This window comes from Ursus americanus, chromosome 8, assembly GCF_024610735.1.
Source record: "Ursus americanus isolate L20-20 chromosome 8, mUrsAme1.1.p, whole genome shotgun sequence".
NCBI lineage: Eukaryota > Metazoa > Chordata > Mammalia > Carnivora > Ursidae > Ursus > Ursus americanus.
The window spans coordinates 80259799-80282252 of NC_142134.1; the positions used below are offsets into that span (position 1 = coordinate 80259799).

The 22454-nt window shown below is 60.3% G+C and overlaps 1 protein-coding gene across 1 annotated transcript in view; it reads right to left on the minus strand.

The window, feature by feature from the left end:
- ABLIM2 (actin binding LIM protein family member 2) overlaps positions 1–22454 on the minus strand; it is a 147372-nt gene that overhangs the window by 42292 nt on the left and 82626 nt on the right. The window contains 6 exon segments of the mRNA XM_087864312.1: positions 2056–2154; positions 3979–4099; positions 5704–5736; positions 8212–8358; positions 15204–15281; positions 18710–18769. Of these exon segments, the coding sequence (XP_087720438.1) occupies positions 2056–2154; positions 3979–4099; positions 5704–5736; positions 8212–8358; positions 15204–15281; positions 18710–18769 (538 nt within the window).

A 22454-nucleotide genomic window follows, 5' to 3' on the forward strand; every position in this document is an offset into this window, starting at 1 on the left:
GGGAACGCGGGACCCACACAGGGCCGGGGACTGTGCTCCTGCCCCTGGGAGAGGCCCTAGGCCAGGCTCCGAATGGTTTCTGAATCATATTTTGGTGGGCAGGGGGTAGAGCCTGTCTGCATGGTGTCCCCCACCATGGGGTGGAAGAAGGGCCGTCCCTGCTCCTGCCTGAGGGCAACTGGCTGTCTCTCCCTCTGCCCCTCCCTGGCCTTCCCTACGAGGCTGAGGAGGGGGTGCTGGTCCCCCTGACATGCCTGGAGCGGGCATGCTGCAGGTCTAAGTCACCGCCCTGGGGCCCGCCCTTGGCTGAGGGTCCATGCTGGCTTTCCTTACCCTGGAGGGGTAAGAACTTGAGGGACAGGGTTGCAGGGTCTGCTCTGGCCCCAGACCCCAGCCTAGACTCGTCTCGGCCAAAGGGATTCCCCTTGTGGTCCGGCCAGCACCCAGGGGCCACTGGAACAGCAAGGCAACCGCGGCACAGACGGCAAGTGTCCTGTGGCCGGGCCTCGTCTCCGGGCCACCCCTCTTCCAGAGCCCCCAGGGGAACAGCCACACCCAAAGCAGAGCCATGGGGGGTCGGGGGAAAGCTGTGTGTCCAGGGGCCTTTGGACCCGTGAGCCAACGAAGAAGAGGCATCTCCTTGGTGACCTGCCATGACCCGTCTACTAGCCAAACTCCCCCTGGTTTGCATGGAGTGCTCTGTCGGCTCACAGGACACGCACAGGCCCCACGGATGCTTGTGGCAGGGCCTTGCTGGCTGCTTTCCTGCTCAGGGGACGCACCATGTCCAGCTTTGCTGCTTCTCAAGAGAAACGGTACATCCAGAAGAGTCAGACTCTGAGCTGTCCGGACAGGTCCCGAAGCTCGGGGGCTCTGCTCTCCATAGACCGAGGCGGGGGGCGGGTGGGGGGCACGTAAAGCAACCAATGGTGACATATGTAAGGGAACGTACAAGTTCTACGAGCCCCGTCTGAGACCATCAGACGGGAGCATGGGCCAGCTGTGCTTGGCTCGCCTCCCGGTCCCATCGGGAGGGACATGCCCCACTCTGCAGCTGTCCAGAATGGGGGGCTCAATGCCCCTCCGGGGGACATCAGTGAGAACATCGCTGCTGCTTCCTCTAACGCCCGGAGCGACTTGCTACAGTGTCTCGGGCCACTAGGGCTGCATAACGAAGCGCCAGACATGGATTTCTTAGAGCTCGGCGGCTGTAAGTCCCAGATGGAAGTGTGGCAGGGCTTGGTTTCCAGTGGGAGCCCTCCTCCTGGCTGGCAGACGGCCACCCTATCCTCACATGACCGTGAGGCCCTTCCTCTGAGCACACGCAGAGATTCCAGTGTCTTTTCCTCTTCTCGTAAGGCCCCCGATCTCACTGGATCAGGGCCTCCCCTTAGTGACTTCATGCAAACCTAACGGCCTCCTGAGCCCATCTCCAGATGCAGTCATGTGGGTGGTTAGGGCTTTACCATACGGATCTTGGGGACACAATCAGTCTGTACCCTATCGGAAACGAGCTTGGCCATTTTCCTGGTATGACCGGTGTACAATGTCTGTGCAGGGATGTGGAGGGCAGGTGGGTCTGTGCCCTGGGAGGAGGCAGGAGCTGGAGCCCTGCAGGGTGTGCATCCAGCCCCGGCCACCATGAGCCCCGAGGCCCCAGACAAATCACAGCCTCCTCTGCTTTTGCCCCTGATAACGGCTGCGAGCGGTCCCTGTGCCCCGCGGAGCTGATGTGGGAAATCAAAGGGGGTAACGGGAGAAGGCTCTGGGAACAAGGCCCCAGGCTTGGCGCAGGGGAGGGAGCTCCTAGCCTCCTGCCCCTCTCACTGGGCTCCTCACTACTCACTCCTTCCCACAGCAAGCTCCCTCTGTCCTCGTCCCAGGAACATTGACACAGCAACAGAAACAGGGCTGGACCCACGAGACACACAGCGGGGAGCACGGGCAGAGACACAGGGCTCGGGGAAGCCATGCGGCGGACACAGGACAGCAAGACACAGACACGTGGCCGGACGCCCTGCGAGTGCCCGCGGCCCACAGCACTGAGCACCTTACCTCGGAAGTAGGGGATGTAATGATGTCTGAACACGGAGGTAGGGCTTGGGTGTTGGGACAGGGACAGGCAGCTACTGGTACCAACACTCACAGTACCAGCTGCGGGCAACAGAGAGCAAGTCAGTGTCCACCCCGGGCTCGCTGGCCGCAAAGCCACAAAAGATTCCTAGGCCCCACCGCGCTAGGAACGTTTGTCCTTCCTCTCCCGAGGAAGGCACCCCTTTCTGAGGCACCTGAGGGGGAGCCACCAAATAGGCTTTAGACCAGTCTGCTCCAGGTTCCGAGGGAGGAAGCCCGGCCCTCTGAGGGACAGGGTGGCAGCCCTGGCCCCGGAGCCCAGCCTGTCCCTCCACGCGGGGGCTCCTTGGCCTCAAAGACAGGTGGAGAGCAGCTGGCCAGACCAGGGCGAGCGTGCACCTGACGGGCACCTGGCCTCGTCCCGCTGAGACACATCGTGGCTCTCTGAGGTGAGCACCTGGCCAGGCACAGCCAACAAGCCCAGATGACCCGCGATACGGTGGTCGGGGGTCAGGAGAGGGGCCCTCGGAGCGGGCGCTGGAGGAGGCTGACTGCCCCTCACCCCTCACTCACCTGCTCACCTGCTCGCTCGTCAGTCACTCATTCACTCACTCACTGGCTCTCTTTCACTCACTCACTCTCACTCACACACTCACTCACACACTCACACACTCACTCACACACTCATTCATTCACTGGTTCACTCATATGCTCAGTCACTCACACAGTCGCTTGCCCACTCACTCATTCACTCACACACTCATTCATTCAGTCATTCATACACTCATTGGCTCACTCATTCACTCACTCACTCACTCATTCACACACTCATTCATTCATTCACTCACACACTCACTGGCTCACACACTCATGCACTCATTCATTCACTGGCTCACTCACTCACTCACTCGCACACTCGCACACTCACTGGCTCACTCACACACTCGCTCACTCGCGCACTCACGCACTCACTGGCTCACTCACTCATGCACTCATTCATTCACACACTCACGGACTTGCTCACTCACATACTCCCTGGCTCACTCACTCGCTCACTCATTCATCCACTTTCCACTTACTGAGCAGGACGTTCCAAGAACATTGCAGGGAGTCAATGAAAATAACTTTGCAAATGAATGAGTTGATTTTTCCACGAGGCTGCGGAACTTAGAGCGGTAGCCTGTGGCCGTGGAAATGGAGTCATGCAGCGGCTGGCCAAGGAGGAAGAAGCTTGGGAAATCCCTCACAAAGGCAGTGTGTGCATGGAGTGTCCCTGGGGCTGTGACACACCGAGGGCAACGATGAGTTTTCGAAGCTCAGGGTGAACAGTACACAGCTGGGCGCCAGGCAGGGAAGGAGGCGGGCTGGGGGTAGAGGGCACCTGCCCCGGGCGTCTCCCTCCCGGGAGGGGGCGGTAAACCTCACCAATGTTCCCACAGGGATGGCTGTCTTCAGGGCCACCAACCCGGCTACAGGGGAAGAGTGTCATCAGATATTCTATTTGTTGGCCATCGGTACTGCCCTCACAGCTCAAACCCTCCCAGACCCCGAGAGCCCGGGACTAATGGACCTCTGGGCTCCCACATTTATGCTCCTTTAGCTTCCTGACGTCTCTTGCGACCGAAACATCAGCTAGATTCTAAGCGCTCGCTGCTGCCTGTGTGTCTCACCGGCCGGCTCCTCTAACCAGCAGGGTAACCGGCTGCCTCTGCAGCGGTCCTCTCCTCCCAACACGAGGGGCCAACCTTCGTGGACACGTGACCTGGCCAGGTTCTCCCATCACTCGCTGGCCATCCCACACCCGGCCTGTCGTTTTTCCAGTTGTGTAAAGGAAGAGAGTCAGAAGAGGGAAAGCAACAAGAAGTATGGCTTCGACCGGGGCAAAGAAGCCATGGGGCTAAGTACCTGGGCGGCTGTGGTGCTGGGGCGACCGTGAGGTCGGGGTGTAGCGCCCGAGGCTGACCGACCCAGTGGAGCTTGGGCTGGAGGTCCGGCACTGCTTGTACGAGCGGTCATCCTGGTCCCCCTGGGAGGGAAGACAGCCTGGTAAACAGCAGAGTGGAGGGCATTGCCCGCCCCCTCAACACACATATGCACCCTCCTCCCGACATTCGCCCTCTGGACCAGAGAGGCTGACTCAACGTGGCCCCAGGACGAAATCTTCTGCTCCTGCCAGGGCCCCCCTAAAGAGCCAGGTAGGGGCCTGGCCTTGTGCCAACACTCTCTGTGGCCTGAGCACGGCCCCAGCACCCCCCGATCCCAGAGGGCAGAGTCTCCAACAGGCCTTCCCTATGGCTGGACTCCCGAGGAGGTGATGAAGGCACCTGGCTCCCCCTGTGCCCCTCAGTGCCCCTCCTGCCCCACCCTTCCCAGCACCCAAGGTCCTTTTTGAGATCTTTGAGAACCGTGAGATTCTGCATTCTCCCACACAATGGGGGCTCCCAGGTATGGGAAGTAGGAAGGCACCCCTCCCAGGCCCGGAGGCCCGGTTGAGTCAGACCCACAAACATAGGCCCACAAGACTCCATTCAAGTGAGATGAGCAATAGTTTGGAACGGTCAGAGCAGGAGGCAGGTGGCGTGAGATGGCATGACATGGCAGTGTGGGGGAAGTGCAGGCTGCTGGGCCCGCCACGGCTGGGTACGCTGGCCAGAGTCCTGAGATAGCCGAGCCCGGCAGCCCACCGTGGGGTGGACGCTGCTGATTTGCCCTGGAGGCCAGCACAGAGATGAGCACAGGAGAGGGGAGAGTCTGGGTCTGGCGCTCATGGCTCTCATGCTTTCTGAGCCAACCTTCTGTCTCCTAAAGCCTGTCCTTCCGCAAACCCAGCCGAGCACTGTCCTCAACGCCTGCCCATGCTCCCACCTCCACACTTTGCTCAGGCCAGCCCTCATGCTGGGATCGCACCCGCCAGCCATCACCTGGCTTCACCCTGAGCCCACCTGGCCCGTCCCACCCATGGCAATGGGCACTCTGTCCCCGGGAGTGGTGGCATGTCTGGGCACCCTCCGCACAGCCCCATGGGCCAGCTTCCACCCCACGGCATCCTGCCTCCTCACTTAGCCTGGCCGGGGGGCTGGCCGGCCACATGTGGTTTTCAAAACTCGGCACTGATGGCCACTTGCCCGGTCTGGTTGGCACATTCCTGGATCTGAAGTTTCAATGCCCATGCAGACTGGAGTCTGATTGGCACCTGCCCATACCACTGAGTGGCTCTGAGAAACAGGAAGACAGAGCTGCAGGCTATAAATGCCACTTGATAGAGAAATGCTTTCGGAATATTCACCTGCGAGGATCTGGGCACTCTGTATGTCCCACTCAGAGGAGCACGAGGTGGGCCCAGGCTAACCCAGGCTCCTGGGTGTTTGCTCTACAGGAGGCCAGGAGCCAGACCTCGAGAGGGCCATGTCCCACGTGTCGCCACGGCAGGGCCGACAGGTGCACCATGGAAGCATGCAGATGAGACGTGATTATAAAAATAACCAACCCAGGACGGCACTTCAGGCCACCGAGGACCATGGGCCCAGAGCCACAGAGGCCCTCCTAGGGGTGCCGTGGGTGGCTATGTTTATAACCCGGGCGGCAGAAGCATGAGCAAGAGGGGGTGTTGGCTGGGGGTCAGGCAGTTACCTCCGTCGGCGTTGGCGAGAGTACCTGCGGGGACTGTGGATACAACACAGAGAGCGGCCTGTTAGGTCACTTGGGGGGGGGAGTACAGCACAGGGCACAGACATGTCCTCACGCCCAGACCCTCCTCCAAACGGGAAAGGAACCCCATGAGACACGACGCAGGATTCCAGAACTTTCTTTTTGGAGAAATACAGTCTATGGCATCCCGAGACAGGGGTCCCCAGGACACTTCTTTAGGCCAACCCTGGAGTGTGCCTCCACGACAGCCCACCCTGACGTCCACTGCTCTCACACGAGGTTATATTTTCCAAAAGGAAGACCATCAGTTCGGGGTGTGGGGTGGCAACATCCTCTGAGCCCGGCAGCCTTGGTTTTCTCCAGAAAGGAGAGACGAGGGGCCCACAGAAAGGAGGGCCATTCGGGGCCTCAGGGTTTGAGGCTCCCCTTCCCCGCAGAATGGAAAGGGAAGGAGTCCCCTAATTTTCCCTTTTCACTAAAGGGGAGACTGAGGCTCAGAGAAGTGACAGCAGGTCCCCAAGCATCCAGCCTGCTGTTCTTTTCCCCGCTGCACCCCTGCACTGGTGGCCAGTTGCCGGAAGGCTGACATCCCAGAGGAGGGGGCAGAGCCGTCCAGGCCTGAGGCCAGCGTCTGCTCAGCTCAGTGCCTGACCCTCCTTCTGGGGCTTCCATGTCCCCACTCCATCATTTGCCCACAGAAGGGTCCCCATGGAGACCACCACACAGGCTCCAGCCAGCGTGTGGCAAGGCCGGGAGAGGGGTGAGCACTCGAGGCCCTGAGACTGGGGAGCGAGGGGACTCTGACACCCCCGGGGGATGCAGGAGCCAGTGTGGAGGCCACAGTGACCAGGGCTGCCCCGGCCCAAGTCCCACCTCTGCCTTGGTGAGCCACCCGGCCCAGCATGTCTATCCCCTGAGCCTCGTGCCCTCATCTGCAACCCAGGACACTTGCTGCTACGGTGCCGGGCCACGAGCCACGGATACACAGGAAAGTCCAGTGTCCACACAGAGTGAGCAGGCCTGAGGGGTGGGTGACGACCCGCACGGTGGTGACCCACTCAGCCGTGGCAGTGTGACCCGCCAGGGGACGGAGGGACGCACCCGTGTTTCACAGACAGCGCACCACTGGGTGGGGGGGGGCATCAGAGACTGTGTGGCTCAGAGTCGGCATGTGCCACACAATGCTGGGCTCTGTGTGTTTGCTGACACTCATGGAACCCTGGGAGCAGGACTGAGGGTGACAACGCCCCACACCCACGTGCATGTGTGGCGCCCCCTGGCCCCAGGGCTCCAGGGCACTCGCAGCGGCACTACACGTGGCTGAGGGCGCCGTGAGCCAGTCTGCACAGGAAACTCAGGCTCCAACCGGGGGTGGGGGGGTGGCCCAGGGCTGCCGACGCGGGGACGGGAACTTGAACCCAGGCCTCTAGCTCTGGCTCCCGTGGCTTAGAGGAAGCCTGAGGGGCAGTTACGGAAACAGACAGCAGGTGATCTTTGGGGCAAAGAGGCCTGGACTTGTCTCGACTCTGCCGCTGACCATTTGGGGGAGCTTGGCCAAGCCAGCGGACCTCTCCGACCCTTGTGCGGTGCTGTCCACCGGCGCTCAGACCAGACGCCGGATGATAAAGCCCCACGCACAGCTCGGGCACGTGGTAGGTCGGGGCAGGTTGGGACCCATCCTTGTCCCGCCTCTTAAGGGGGCTCGTCGCCCAGATCCTCTGGGTCCCAGGTGACCCCTGTGGCAGGAGGCAGCCAGGAGGGGCGCCTGCTGGCTGCTGAGCAAGGGAAGTGGGGTCCTTGTCACCTCCTGCCCTGCCTCGGGGTCTGCGGCAGGGCCCAGCCTCTGTGACAGCAGCCCACGGAGCATGGCGCCCTGAGACTCAGCCCCATTTCCGGAGAAGCAGACAGGAAGGCCCGGGGACACATGTGTATGAAGGTCCTGGGTTTTCCTGCCCTGGGGGTGCGCCTATGCTGGGCCACCCACACGTGGACGGCACACGGGCTCAGGCCACCAGCTGGCAAATTGCACGTCCTATCTATCCCAGGTACCCACAGCCACACTCGAGTCTCAACACCACCAAAGAGCAGGGAACATCAGGATCGGACTCCACGTGAGCTGGAGGGGAGCCGCGAGAACGGAGTCACTGGGGAGGGACACGCCCGTGGAACACTAGGGAATCCGTCGTGTGTGGTCCAAACAGGTGGTCAACGCACGGGACTCACGAGACAGGGGGGCAGGCCAGCTTCTGAGGGTGGCAGCTCTCCTCCACCCTGCGTATTTCCTAACCCCTCCCCCATTGAAGGAGACCCCGCAGACTCACCCCTTCAGGGGCCACCTGTGCCCGCAAGGGTGGGGGCAGAGCCCTTGGAGCCTCTTGAAAGGGGATGCACAGAGGCCATCAGACGGGATTACAGGAGGCCGAGGGTCAGAGGGGGCGGAAGCAGACGGGGCCCTTGCCGTGGGCACACTGCCCACCACGGGGGCCATACCTCGTGACAGCTCTGCCTGCCCGCCACCGAGTGGCTGATGTACGGCGAGTAGGAGATCATGTCGGGGCGGTCGATGTTGTAGATGGCCTTGCTTTTAGGAAGAGCAGCCAAGTCCCTGTAGTCGAGAATCTCATCGCCCAGCTTCGCCTGGGAGAGAGAGCAGAGGGCACTGTAGACTCCCAGACCAGGGGCAGCAGGTGCTCCGGCAGCCCTGTGGACAGCGGGGCCCAGCCCAGGAGCCACGCTCTGTGAAATGGGGTGAAGAGGCAAAGGCACACGGCGGGGGGCCTCATGGTCACATGGGCCTGGGTCCCTCAGCCCCACCATGGAAGAACACACACTCCTAAGGAAGTGTGTTCTCTAAGCCTCTACTTGTCTCCCTGCAGAGTGGGACAGATGGTTGCACAGGACAGCCCCAGGGTCAAAGAGGTAGAGCCTGTCACCTTCCTGGCACAGAGCCCAGCAGACAGCGAGACTCAGCCCATGGCCTAAACATACCTACATGCATCTATGCGTGCACGTGAATACATGGATGCATACATATCGGCACATACAACATGCATATGCATGTGCACACAGAGACCCATGTGTGGATACATGCAGTTGGCACATGAAAACACATGCATACACAAGCACACGTGCACACACATGCCTGCATACATAAAACATGTGCATACACAAATGGCACATGTAGGCACTGAAAGTCGCAAGCACATACACACGTGCCTGCACGCAAACACACATGTTCATGCATGTGCACACATAAGACAGATGCACACACATGACATGCACATGTGGGCATGCACTTAAATATGTCCCTAGCGAGTGCATGTCTGTACACACACATGCAAGCACCATGTATACACTGGTGCACACGTATGCACACGCACATAGACGACGTGCCTACGACAGAGCTACTCTCCCCACTCACTCACTCCCGCTGCCGAACACTAGCACACGCACTTGCACAACTTGTATATGTCCATACCCTCTCACACACCCACACTCGCATAGACACCACACACTCCCTCTCTCACCCACCACTGCACACCAGCACATATGCTCACACACACTCCCACACCAATCCACATTCACACCCCTCATGCCCACACACTTGCTCGTACACACAGAGTCACACACCGGCACATATATTCACACCCCCAAACTCACACCCATACATGCACACAATTCCCGTGTAATAGCACACACTTGCACACATAATCACACTCACCCAAACCACTACACACCTACACACATACCCGCACTCACACGCGGTTGCACACACACTCGACAATTTTGACCACTTGAGATATGGCAGCAAAGGGCCTGGCACCTGACGGGCTGGCTGGGGTAGGTCTTCAGGTGGGGCTAGGACCACATACAGCCCACGGCAGGTGCTCACGGCTGACGCACACAGAGCCACTGCATTTGCTCAGGTGAGGGCCCCCCAACCGCTCACTCTCCTGTGACTTGGCCTTCCTCTGCATCGCCCCACTGCTCTGAGCTGCTGCCCCCACCTGCCGCTCCTCCCTGGCTGCGGGGGCGGCTGGGGGCACGTGGCAGGCTGAAACATGGCCCTGAGCTGGGCAGGACCACACGCACAACCCTCAGCTGTCACAGCAGGGGTGACCATCCGTGTCAGTCCCCGTGCTCCTGTTGTGGGTGCCAACATTCCCATCTATCCGGGAGTGGACATGCGTGGTCACCTCCTCCCACCACGCCCCCCTCAGGATTAAGCTCAGCCTGGCCTTGCCGGCCGTAGGCAAAGCTGGCAGTCACGCTGCCCCCACCAGCTTGGCTCTACCTGGATCCCGACAGAACCTTCTGCACAACCCCAGGCCCCGCAGTGACCGGGCCAGGGCCAGCATGGGCCCACACTCCTCTCTGTTGTGGGACGAGCTGTCTCTTTCCAGCCCAGGTGGCTCTGGTCCAGGCCCTCACTGCTCACACCGACACCCGGCAAGAGCCTCCGGGGGCGTCCCTGCCACACCTGCACTGCTCACACATCGCCCACAGAGGCTGCTCTGGATCCCCAGCTACAGCACAGCGTCCTCCAGCTCGAATCTTCCAGCAGCCTCTCCAGGGGGGTGATGCAAGCCCTCGCTGCGCTCCCCAAATGCAGGGTTGACATTCCCGGCCTGCTCCCCCTGCGGTATCTCCTCCCTGTGCCCCCAGCATGCCCGGCTCAGCCCCAGGTTCAGTAGCCCCAGCCCACCTCCCCTAGGAAGCCTCTCCTGACCACCAGACTCCAAGGCTCTTATGAGCTGGTGGGTGCTCTTGGGGTGAACGCTGCCATTTGAGACGCTGCCATTTGAGAGAGGGAACGTCTGATGTCTCAGACCTCTGACTCGGCCTTGTGGAGCCCTGGGCACGATTCAGCACACTTGAGTTCCAATCCGAAGTCCGTCGTTTGTAGTCAGGATGGGCCCCGATCAGAATTTCTGAGCTCTTCCTCGGGGGCCCTTGTGCACCTGCTTAACCTAGAGACTCACTCCTCTGCCCATGCTGCCTACCCAGCCGAGATCCCTACAGCTCCCCGGCCACCTGCAGCCCGCAGGCTTGCCTCCGGCTGCTCTCCCTCTCAGGCCTCTTTGCCCACTCACCCTCTGGTTCTTCCAGACTCAGCCTAGGCCTCCTTCTCTGAGAGACCGGCCCTGCTCCCCTCCACCATTTGGCTTGGATGTTTGTCTCCATTAAGTAAAGGTGCTGATGTGGGTTGGCACATAAGTCTCCCATTCTCTGGAACGAGTGGTTCCTGGGGGTCCATGACTCTGGTTTATTACAGAGTCTCTCCCTAACCCCATGCCTGGCACGGCAAGTCCCTTGGGGCGTGCTTGCCAAATTGAAATAAAATCCGTGGGGCATTTGGTAAAATCAGGTGGATTCTCTGGGCCGTTTTACAAGACGAGAACACCACCCAGGTCTTGTCCACCCTCTGGATTTCATGATCATCAAATGCTGACAGTGGAATGAGGGGCTGGGTGAGGCCTGCGTTCACGGTCCCTGTGCAGGTGGACCCCCTTCCCTGCCCCGGACCCTGTGGCTGTCAGCCCCACTATGCGCGGTTGGCGAGGTGGGTCCTGACCTGGGTTAGCCCCTGCTGATCCCTGAACAGCAGGGATCAGAAAGGCGGCTCGAGGGCACCGATACTGCCCGCCCCCACCCTGGACAAGGGCTCAGCTCCTGGCTCCCCAGCATCTGTCCTGCTCGGGAGGCACACAGATCCACTTCCTCCCATTGCCGGCCTTGGGGTGGTTGCCGTGACAACGGGCTAGGCTCTCTAATTGGCGGAAGGCCACTGGGACGTCTACATGTTCTTGTGATTTCTCTTCCTTATTTTCTCTCCCATACTCCGTCCAGCATGATACACAATAATAATACACGGCCATCGACACCTAGTTACAGTAAGTGTCACTAATAATACACCGTAGTGGAATAATGCTCATTTTCTGCTACGCCTCATTACTGATTTACTGCCGTGCTGCAGAAAGGTTAAATATGTGCAGCATGACCTCATTTGGAAAAAAATACACACAGCGCAGAGAGACCTACGGGGTGCACGGCACGGTAGCAGCAGGGCTACTCCGGCGGGTTGAATAGCGTATGGTGTCCACGTCCTCCCGCACCACCGGGCTGCCGGGCCGTTGGCACCCTTGCAAGCCACAACGGGGAGGAGGGCCACCCTCCCGAGGCCCCGCACAGAGCACGGGGTCAGGCGCGCAGTGGGCCAACCACAGATCGCAGCAGAGAGACGAAAGAAAAAGCAGGGCAGAGCCTTGAGAGAGGAAGGGCTTGTTCGCCAGACTCACGCCTCCTCAGTGCAGGAGTTCCGGGGATGTGCACCGACTGGGTGCTCACCCCACCCTGATTTGGGGGGGGACAGCCAGGTGCTCTGGCCTGTGGCCTGCCTGGTGCCCAGGAGGGCAGACGTGTCCAGGCTGGGTTCTGGCCACAGCGCCTGGAGCCCACGTGTTGCCATGGGACGTGTGTGCTCTTGGGTGGGGCTCCGAGGCTTCGCGGCTGTAATGCAGACAGATTTCCGCGGGTCTCTGAGCGGCATCTGAGAAGCGGGTGCAGCGACCCTGGGAGGGAGGGGGGGGAGGTAGAGGAGGAGTGCGGGGAGCACTCACGTACCTCCATCGTGTCATGCGAAGAACTGGTGGTTCAGACTGGGGAGACTGGACGAAAGTAGCTTGCTCAGGGCCTTCTGTGTAAAACTGGAATCCAGGGCACCCGTATGGGCCGAACGGGAAGTTTATCTAAGCTCAGACCATCCGCCTCGGACGAACGCACACCCGTAAGCGGCACTATGGACGGTCACGGGGCCTCTCAAGTAGCCATGACCACCGTGGCCAGCGTCACTGCTCATCGCACAGTCACGGCAGTACCTCAGTCCTTGACAAATGCCAGTTCGTTTAAAAGAGGAGCTCTCACCTAGTGAGCGGTCAGCACAGGCTAGCGGCCACGGATGCCGGGTCCCCCGCTGCGCGCTCCACAGACCTTATCTCGCTGAAGTAACAGGAATCATAACTAAGATCTTTCATGACAGTGACGGCTCCATGGGCTGAATCAGGTCCTGCCACAACCGTATTTTGAAGCCCTAACCCCTGGGACCTCAGGTGGGACTGTGTTTGGAGATGGGGTCTTTACAGAGGTGAGTAAGGTAAAATGAGGTCACGAGGGCAGACCCCGATCCAATCTGACGGGTGTCTTTATAAGAAGAGATTAGGACAGAGACACGCACAGAGGGACGGCGACGTGAGGACCCAGGAGAAGACTACAAGCCAAGGAGGGAGGCCTCAGGAGAGCCAGACCCGCCCGCACCTGGCTCTCAGGCTCCCAGCCTCCCAGATGGGTAGAGAATCCTGTTCTGTGGTTGGAGCCACCGGGTTACGGGACTTATTTGCTGTGGTGGCTGAGCTACGAGCACAGATGTCATACAGATCATCGCAGCGAGCGTTTGCGAAGTCCTCCCGCGGGCCCAGGGCTGCCCTCAGGGTTCCCACGCTGTCCTCAGCGGTCCCTGGACAGCAGGTACTGTGGGTCTCTTTTGGTACAGATGAGCTCTCAGAGGCTCAGAGAGGTTCATTGCTCAGCTAAGGGCACACAGCGGGTCTGATGACTTCAGGCTGCCTTTCTGTGCCTGAGTGCACATTCACAAAGGGCCACACTGCGATTCAGCCTCGGGGCTCATGACGGTCACGTTCCCCCAAGGAGTAAAGTACTTGGAATTGTTACCCGTCAGAAGTAGAGTCAGGAATGAGTCTGCATCCAGCTAGCATGAGATTCAGGGCTGAAAACGTGTCAGGAAGAGCAAATCCAGCCCCCACTGTGTGGGAGGAAACAGAGGTCCTGGCCGGGTGGGAAAGGGATGGGAGAAGCGACGTGCCCCAAGTCACCTGCTGTTTCTCGCAGTAGCGGAGCCAGGCCCAGACGCCCAGTCCAGGGCTTGCCCCTCCCCCATCCTGCTGCTCGAGGCTCCGGGCTCTTCCCCAGACAATGAAGTTCGGTACTTACAGGTAAATTAGCAAAAGTACCAACCTGCCACTGCTGATCCTGCCACCCAGAGGTAGTTGCTATTACAGAGCTCCCGGTCATTTTCATACTTGTGTGTGCACACATATGCACCCATACACACACACCCCCATATGCACACACACCCATACACACAGGTACATACACACCCAGATGCACACATACACACACATCCCCGTATGCACACGTACACACCTGCACACACACACGTGCACACACAGCCATACACAGAGGTACATACATACCCAGATGCACACACCACACACACATCCCCGTATGCACACGTACACACCTGCACACACACACGTGCACACACACCCATACACGCAGGTACACACACACCCAGATGCACACACCACACACACACACATCCCCGTATGCACACGTACACACCTGCACACACACACGTACATACACACCCAGATGCACACACCACACACACACACATCCCCGTATGCACACGTACACACCTGCACACACACACACGTGCACACACACCCATACACAGAGGTACATACACACCCAGATGCACACACCACACACACACACATCCCCGTATGCACATGTACACACCTGCACACACACACGTGCACACACACCCATACACAGAGGTACATACACACCCAGATGCACACACCACACACACACATCCCCGTATGCACACGTACACACCTGCACACACACACGTGCACACACACCCATACACACAGGTACATACACACCCAGATGCACACACCACACACACACATTCCCGTATGCACACGTACACACCTGCACACACACACGTGCACACACACCCATACACACAGGTACATACACACCCAGATGCACACACCACACACACACCCATACCCCTATGCACACGTACACACCTGCATACACACACGTGCACACACACCCATACACACAGGTACATACACACCCAGATGCACACACCACACACACACCCATACACACACACACCTGTACACACACATACCCCTATGCACACACACACACATATACACATGTACTCTTTAATGAAAATGGGATCACACAACATATCTTATCTTCAACATGCTTCTCGTAGGAACACGTGAGAAACACTTCCCAGGGTAACAGGTGCAGATCTGTACCGCCATTTGCAGTGCCTGCCCAGTCCTACGTGTGCCCAAGTATTACTTATTCAGGCAAGCCTTAAGCTGTGGGACAGGGACACAACATTGATCTGACACCCCATGGACAACAGTTGCGAGCACATCTCTTTGGGCAGCATCGCCGTGTAACCAGGGAGTCCCCGGGTGGCACGACAGTCCTCGCTCAAGGCTCTGAGTCTGCACCGGCATGTGCCCCATGGCAGGGGCGTGAGTGCCGGCCCCGCACCCTGACACCTGAGGACGCCCCAGCCCCCAAGGGCACCGCAGCAATGACCCAGGCCCGGACCGTCTCATCACCGGCCTCCCTGCTCTCCAACTCACATAGATCACGCGGCTTGGAGACCCCGAGGTGCTGGAAGCAGGTGCAGAAATGATGCTCTCAGAGGAGCTTCTGGTTTCCTGGAAAGGAGACAGGAGGAGACTGAAAGCAGAATATGTTGATGCTAGAACCTTCCAGATGCAATTATCACAGGTCACACTCCAACTAAAATGCCAGTAATGAGATTTTTTTTTTTCAGGTTGAAAGAATTCTTAAAATAAACATGCGGACTTGAATGAGCAGCTGGAAAGCTATAATCAGACAGACGCAGCAGGTGACGGGGCGGCAAGCGCGGCAGCGAGCTCTCTGCACAGCTGGAAACGCCCCGATGATCACCCGCCTTGCACGCACAGAAATTATCTGTGTTTCAGAGGACAGGAGCGAGTGATGCATTTTCAAGGGATTCTGCGTGCTCCGATGGCCAAGGCCATCCCTTCTACCCAGAATGTTGCTGCTCAGAGATGTGATTTTCCACCTATATTATGGGGGTGGGGGGTGATCGCTCATTCTATCAGTCCGGTCATCCGCTGTCGGACTCTATGGCCACCACATCTGTGACCTGCTCCTTGAACGTCCACCCCATCCCTCCTCCCTCCCAGACCACATCTGCTCCCCCCGAGGGGACGGTTTCTCTGGCCTCTCCTCTGTCCCCTGCATCAGGGCTGCCCAATCCTGCATGGACACCCTCCTTCTCCAGCTCTCAACCCACTCACTATGCCTACCTCTCTCTCCACCTGTAGGGCATGACCTGGCGGCTACCCACTCCTCCTGGTCCACCCTCTACCCCTGCCTGGACCGCACACCGCCTGGCTTTCCCAGGCCTCCCCAGCCAAGAAGGCGGGCCTGCCTCCCCACCCTGAGGACGGCTCCCCCTGGCTGCCTCCTCTCTGGCTGCCATCCCTCTAGGTGGCCCACACCCACTGCAGTGGTGTCAGCAGCCTGGGAAGGGCCACGGTATAGGCTGAATTAATTATGTCTCCCAAAACTCGTATGTTGAAGCCCTCTCTCCTAGCACCCCAGAATGGGACCCTGTTTGGAGAGAAGGCATTTAAAGACGTAATTAAGGTAAGATGAGGTCATCTGGGTGGGCCCTAATTCAATCTGATGGGTGTCCTTGTAAGAAGAGGAGATCAGGACACAGACACGTGCAGAGGGACAGCCACGAGAGGACGTCTACACGCCACAGAAGGAGGCCTCAGAGGGAATCGACCCGTCTCCACATTGAGTCACGACACTCAGGCTCCAGGACGGGGAGAGAATACATTTCTGCTGGTTGAGTGACCAGCCTGCAGCATTTTATGCAGTGGCCCCAGGACACTATCACGGGCCGTGGAGCCCTGCCCTCCCAGCTGGAGGACCGCCGGCTGCCCCTACCCTCAGCAGGACAGCAGCAAGGACAGGACAACATCGGGAGCAGATGGGAGGCCTGTAAGACATGGGGGGTGGCACCCCGGGGAATCTGATTACAGCCCTGGTTGTGCATCTGGGGAGGAATGAGAAGATGGAGAGCGTGTGATGCTAGGGGCCCACACCTCCGTGCTGGTCTGTCCCTGCCGCCCACACTCCCGGTTATTGCCAGCTTCCTCCAGGACCGGGCATGGGGCTGCCCCCTCCCGTCGGTGCCTGCCCTGCCTCCCAGGGCCCCGGCTGTGCCCCAGCGCTGGACGGGGCACTCACCCAGGGCTTCTGAGGGCCAGCGGGGCTCAGCTCGACCCCACGTTCAGTCTCGAGGCCTCGGCCTCCCCCAGGTCAGACAAAGCATCACATGCTGTCTGTGGAGAAGACCCCGAGCAGCTAACGGGTGTGCGTCTCTCCCTGGCCCTGTGCGCAGGCGGCCCATCTCACCGGCCCCAAATGAGGGCTGTACCCCTTTATACACATGGAAAAAACCCTTTGAGTCTCTGCTCCTTCTCTATAAGAGGGAAAAGCCCTCCTAAAAGGCACTTCCTCTTCTGAGGATCCCGCCAGAGAAGCGACGTGCTGGGGGCTCAGTGCTGGCCAGTTATCTTTGCCGTCACTTCGGCTCAGCTTGGGCTCAGGACAGTAAGCCCCTTGTTTGTAAAGCAGACTCACTGTGGGGGTTTTAAAGGAAAGGGAGCCTAAGCGGCCTGGCCCAAGGACTGCCCAGTGCTCCAGGAGCGCCTGCCTGCACGGGGGCGCCACCAGCATGAGCGGGGTGCTGGGGCTGCCTCAGTGATATGCTCCAGCACCACAAGACATCCCCAGGGGCAGCGCCTCCCTCTGTCCCTCTGTGCCCTGTCCCCAGATGGGAGGGAGCTGGGTCCTGGGCTCTCTCTCACTTTCCATCAGGACTCCCACACGCCCAAAGAGCCTCACAGTTAATCAATACCCACTGTGTTCTCGGGGGTGTGTTCATACCCGGGAGACAGACGGGCCTGTCTACTCACCCAGCACCGTCCCCACCACTCAGCCTGGCCTGGGCAGGCACCGTCCTGTAATAGCGACTAGGGCGCCTGGTTCTCACGGGGTCACATACCAGTCAACTGACACGGTGCGAGGGGTCCAATTCCTGCTCGCCCCCGTTAGAGCTGAGGGCTGAGGCTCAGAGAGGGCTGGCGGCCTGCCCGAGGTCACACAGCCGGGCAGAGGCAGAGCCGGGCTGCAGCCCCAAGGATTACTCTACTGCTCTTGGCTGCCACGGAGAATTCCATGGTCACTCACGTTTGGCCAGGCTGTCCTTGCACTTGGGCCTCTCCAGGTCCCACCACGGTGGGGAGCTCAGACCTCTGTGTATAGGGTGGAGTGGGGCGGGGAGGGTACTGCCTCTTGAGCCTGCAGCCCCGGTCCTCCCAGCCTGCAGGATCAGCCAGGCCAGCCCAGGCTCCCTCCCTCCCACCACGTCAGACCCCCGACCCCAGCCAGAGCAGAAGCCCACCTAACCCATCCCCCGCCGCCCTCACCTTCAGCGTGCATGGAGCTCCCCCACCCCGGCCAGCTGCCAGGCTGGGGCCGCCCCTGCCACGACGCTGAAATAATCCCTCAGCGCACTGCAGATCGCTGGCTCCTCTGGCCCAGGCCCCGAGCCACTATGGGCCGAGCCCTGTGACCCTCCTCTGGCACCATTTGCCAAGGCTCGGCTCCAGGAAGACATCCTCTCTCCTCACCCTGCCCCCCGGGCCCCACCCAGCTGCTCTCCCCACCCTGTTGCCCCTGAAACACCTGTACCCCGGAGCCTGCCCATCCCACGAGACATCAGGGAAATCTGCGAGGGGCAGGGGCCGGTCTGTCTCACTCATCTCTGCGCTCCACCAGCAGCCCGATGGTACTCAGTAGGAGCTCAGCGGCCAGCTGCGTGTGGAATGATCACATAACCAAATGACCAAGGACACACAGGGATGGGCAATCAGGGCCACCCTAGTGGACCCTCTGCAGACACCGAGAAGCCATCCTTGTCCTGGGGCGTGGCCACGCCCTGGAGGGATGCAGGCAGGGATGACAGAGGTCCCACCCTCGCCTCGCCTGTCCTCTCAGGGATCCCCGCACTTGCCTCTCTTCCTGGAGAGCAACTCCGAGGCACGGACCGAGCTGGTCCTACAGGTTCTGGAGCCTGGCAAGGAGGGCACTTGTTAAATGACTGATTACTGGTCAGTTAGTGGTGAGTTAGCTGTTGTCTGGATTACCAGGTTGCTGTGGGACCACCTCCACCGTGGGGGCTGCTCTCAGAGAGAGTTAGTGAAGCCCGCACCACCCCTGCTGCGTTTCCCAGGGGCCGGGTCCGCTGAGCTGACCCGCGGCTGACCGAGGCCGGCTGTTTCACGCTCCCTCACTGGCTTGCACGGAATGAACGATACAGGAAAGTACAGCTCTGTCTTCCCGTCTCGCAGGCCAGGAGCAGCCAGCCCAGCGGGGAGAATGATCTGCAAGGGGACCCGTGTGCCGGCCCCGCCCCGGGTCTGTTCTCCCTTCTCAGGCGAGACAGAGCAGCTCTCAGGGGCCGGAGGGAGGGAGGGTGAAATGCGGGACAAGCAGGGCATGACCGGGGCCTGGATCCTGTCCCGGGACACAGAGGGAGGGCCCCGCGCGCCAGCCCCGGGCACAGCATCGAGGGGACAGCTGTTCTCAAGGGACAGCCTTGGCACCAGAAGTTCCGGGGCGTCTGCAGAGACACAGCCCAGGAAGCCAGGCCTGGCTGTGCAATGACCCTTCCCTTCTTCCCTGTCCGGCAGTCAGGGGACCTCCCTTCCTCTGGGCCAGTAGCTGCGGTCACTGAGGGCTGACCTCTGGGCTGAGAGCAGAGGGGGCTGCTGCTGCCAGGCCTGGCCAGGCCGGGCTCCCTGCAGGCCCCGAGGCCAGCTGCACAGCCGGCTCCAGAATCCAGGAGCAGGGCTGGGCATCCCGACCTGTACTTGAGAGGGCTGGCCGCAGGCCTGAGTCCCCCTTTCTAACCCGGTCACTCTCAGGAGACAGGCCTGGAGGCTTCTCAGCATGTGGGCTCCCTCCAAGTCCCCCTGGCAGGCCTTCGGGTTGGGATTTGGGGAGGGGTCCCACAGACAAAGGTCAGGACCCTGTGGTCACTTCAAGGTCAAGGAGCTGCCTGGCTCGTCTCTGAGGCCCAGAGTGGCCCAGGGGCAGGTTTTAGAGAAGATTGTGAACTCTATCAGCCACAGTGCCCCTGCCACTGACTATGACCCGAGTCAGGTACGTGACAAACTGGGCACAGCCTGTCCCCCGCGAGTGTGCCCAGGCCTGTGAATGTATTACCATGTGCGACCAAAGGGACCCTGAGCCTGATGTGACTAAGGAGCCTGAGGTGGGAGGTCGCTCCGGATGACGTGGGTGGGCTCCCTGGGATCTCAGGGTCAGGGCACAGGTGGTGACAGAGGCGGGGTCAGGAGCAGACGCAAAGCCTCCAGAGCGAGCACGGCCCCGCCCACCCATCCTCAACTTCTGGCCTCCGGAAGTCAGGGGACACATCTGTGGTTCTTCAAGCCACTGAATGCGTGGTCCTTCATTACAGCAGCCACAGGGACAAATACAGTCACCAGCTTCCACCTGCCGTCTCCACGCTCTGCGTCCCTGGAGCCGGGAGCTCACGTGGGTCTGCCTCCATCCTCACGCTCACACAGCCGCCCAGCGCTGAACCTGGGGACGGCCCCATCCTGCACGTGCTCAGTGCGAGTGCCCTGGCCCCCTGGCAGTGGGGGACCCCGGGGCCCAGCCAAGGGGCAGCAATCGCGGTCCCGGAGATGGAGGGGCAGGGGGCAGGAAGATGGCTGGGCTCTCAGCCCAAATCCCAGTGTTCTAGAATTCAGGCCATAGTTCTGGAAATTCAGCCAAACTGGTGACCGGTGCCATCTGTGTGCCCGGGAGCAGTGGGCCTGGCCACCGAGTCCCCCGAGGTCCCTCCCCAGGCTGCGGGGCTTCCTGTGACCTTTGCTTCCTTCTGCACGGTCCGAGAGGACACTCGGGGTGACAAAGGAGCAGACACAGGAAGTGGCCCAACTCAGGGTCCAGGGGCCACGGTCTGCCCTAGGGCCCCTCACCCCTGCACTCCAGCTTCTGCTGCTCCCTGTACCCTGGGGCTGGGACCTCTGGGGCTCTAGCCCTCGGGGGCCCTTCCCTGTCTGCACCCCCAGGCCCGAGGCTTGAGCAGCAGTCAGCTGGAGGTCTGTGCCCACCAGGGCTAACGCAGGGGCTCTCGAGGCCCAGCAGGCCTCCTGTCTGTGGGCATCGAAGGTGACCCTCTGAGCCTGAATTAAACCAGAGGCCTGTGTAGACACTTGCAGGATTCTGAGAAAACCAACCGGCACCCCTTGAGAAACAAGGTCACAGACGAAGGGCAGGGTTGGCCCTGGAGAGGAGAGCCCCAGGGTGCAGTCCCTGCCTCCGCCTCCGGGCCCAGCCTGGCTTCCACGGAAAGGGGCTGAGCAATGGCTAAGTTTGTCTCGGGTGAGGGGAGGCCTGGGGGACACAGAGGAGGAGCCTCTCCACCCCAGAGCCCTCCTGCCCCAGCCCAGGGCCCCCTGTGCTCCGTCCCCATGGCCGTCAGACGCGATGTGCACGTGTGCCCCCCCCCACGCCCCCTCTGCCTAGAGGATGTCGGGGCAGGACTCCGTCACCTCTGTGTCCCGGGCCAAGAGCAGGGCCTGGCACAGCCAGACGCTTGGTGAAGCTCTGCTGAATGACGGAGGGCACCCGTGAGTGATGCATGGGAAGCGGGGGTTCCAAACCCCCTGCAAGCAATTTCTAAGGCAAATGGGGGAACGTCCCTCTGCTGGCTTCCTTCCGCGCAGGCTTATCGAGCGTTTGCTGAACTGGGTTGGGGCCCACCCCTCCTGCGGGGGCTGCTATGGGGAGCGTTTCCTCCACCTGCCAACATCCCTGTGAAGCTCATAAGCTGCAGTGCCTGGGGTCTCCATCCAGCCCCACGAGAATTTCCCAAAACCTGCTGGTTCTGGGGGGACCGGCTTGGGCTTGCCAATAGGGCTGTGCCCACGCTGTGGAGCTAAGGGTGAGGGGACTCTGTCCGCCCTGCCCAGAGCACCCTGCCCGGAGCCCCTTGCCCCCAGGGGCTGCCCAGACCCATCCTGCAGGCTTAGCTCCGATTCCAGTTCCTTTGGAGGCCTTCCCTAACCATGTGTCCTGCCTCCCTCCTCCTCTCCCCTGGCGCCCTCGGTCTCCCACCACCAGCCTTTGGTGCAAGTTTGCTTGTGTGGGAGTCAATTTCTGTCTCTCCCTGGAATGTCAGTCCCAAGAGGACAAGCCTGTGCCCACCTCCCTCCTCACCTGTGCCTGGTGCCCAGCTGGGCCTCTGAGCGGTGGAGAAATTGGTCTCGCCCAGAGAGAGGTCTGGCCTGCTCCCTTGACCCTGGGGGGTGATCTGTGTCCACTGCCAGAGTGTCCATTCAGTGAGGGGTTTATCCACACCTAACAGTCCTAGGGCGGGGCCGGCCACCTGGAGAGACTGACCATGTGATCTGGGGTGCTCTGGGGTCTTGCCACCTGGACAGTGAAATCAACCCTGGGGCAATCAATCAATCAGTCAATGGAGCCCCAGCAAGATCTCCGGACACAAAGCTCCCCGGCTTGGCAACACTCTGGGCATGCGGTCCCACATGGGCTGGCAGGTCCCGCGTCCCGTCTCCAGGGCAGAGGACCAGCTCTGTGTCTGGACATGCCAGACCCTGCGCCACACGCCTCTTTCTTTGGCTCATTCCACACGTATCCTCTCCTGTAATAAACCCCAACTGTGACTATCAGAGTTTTCAGGGAGTCTGTGAGTCCTTCCCACG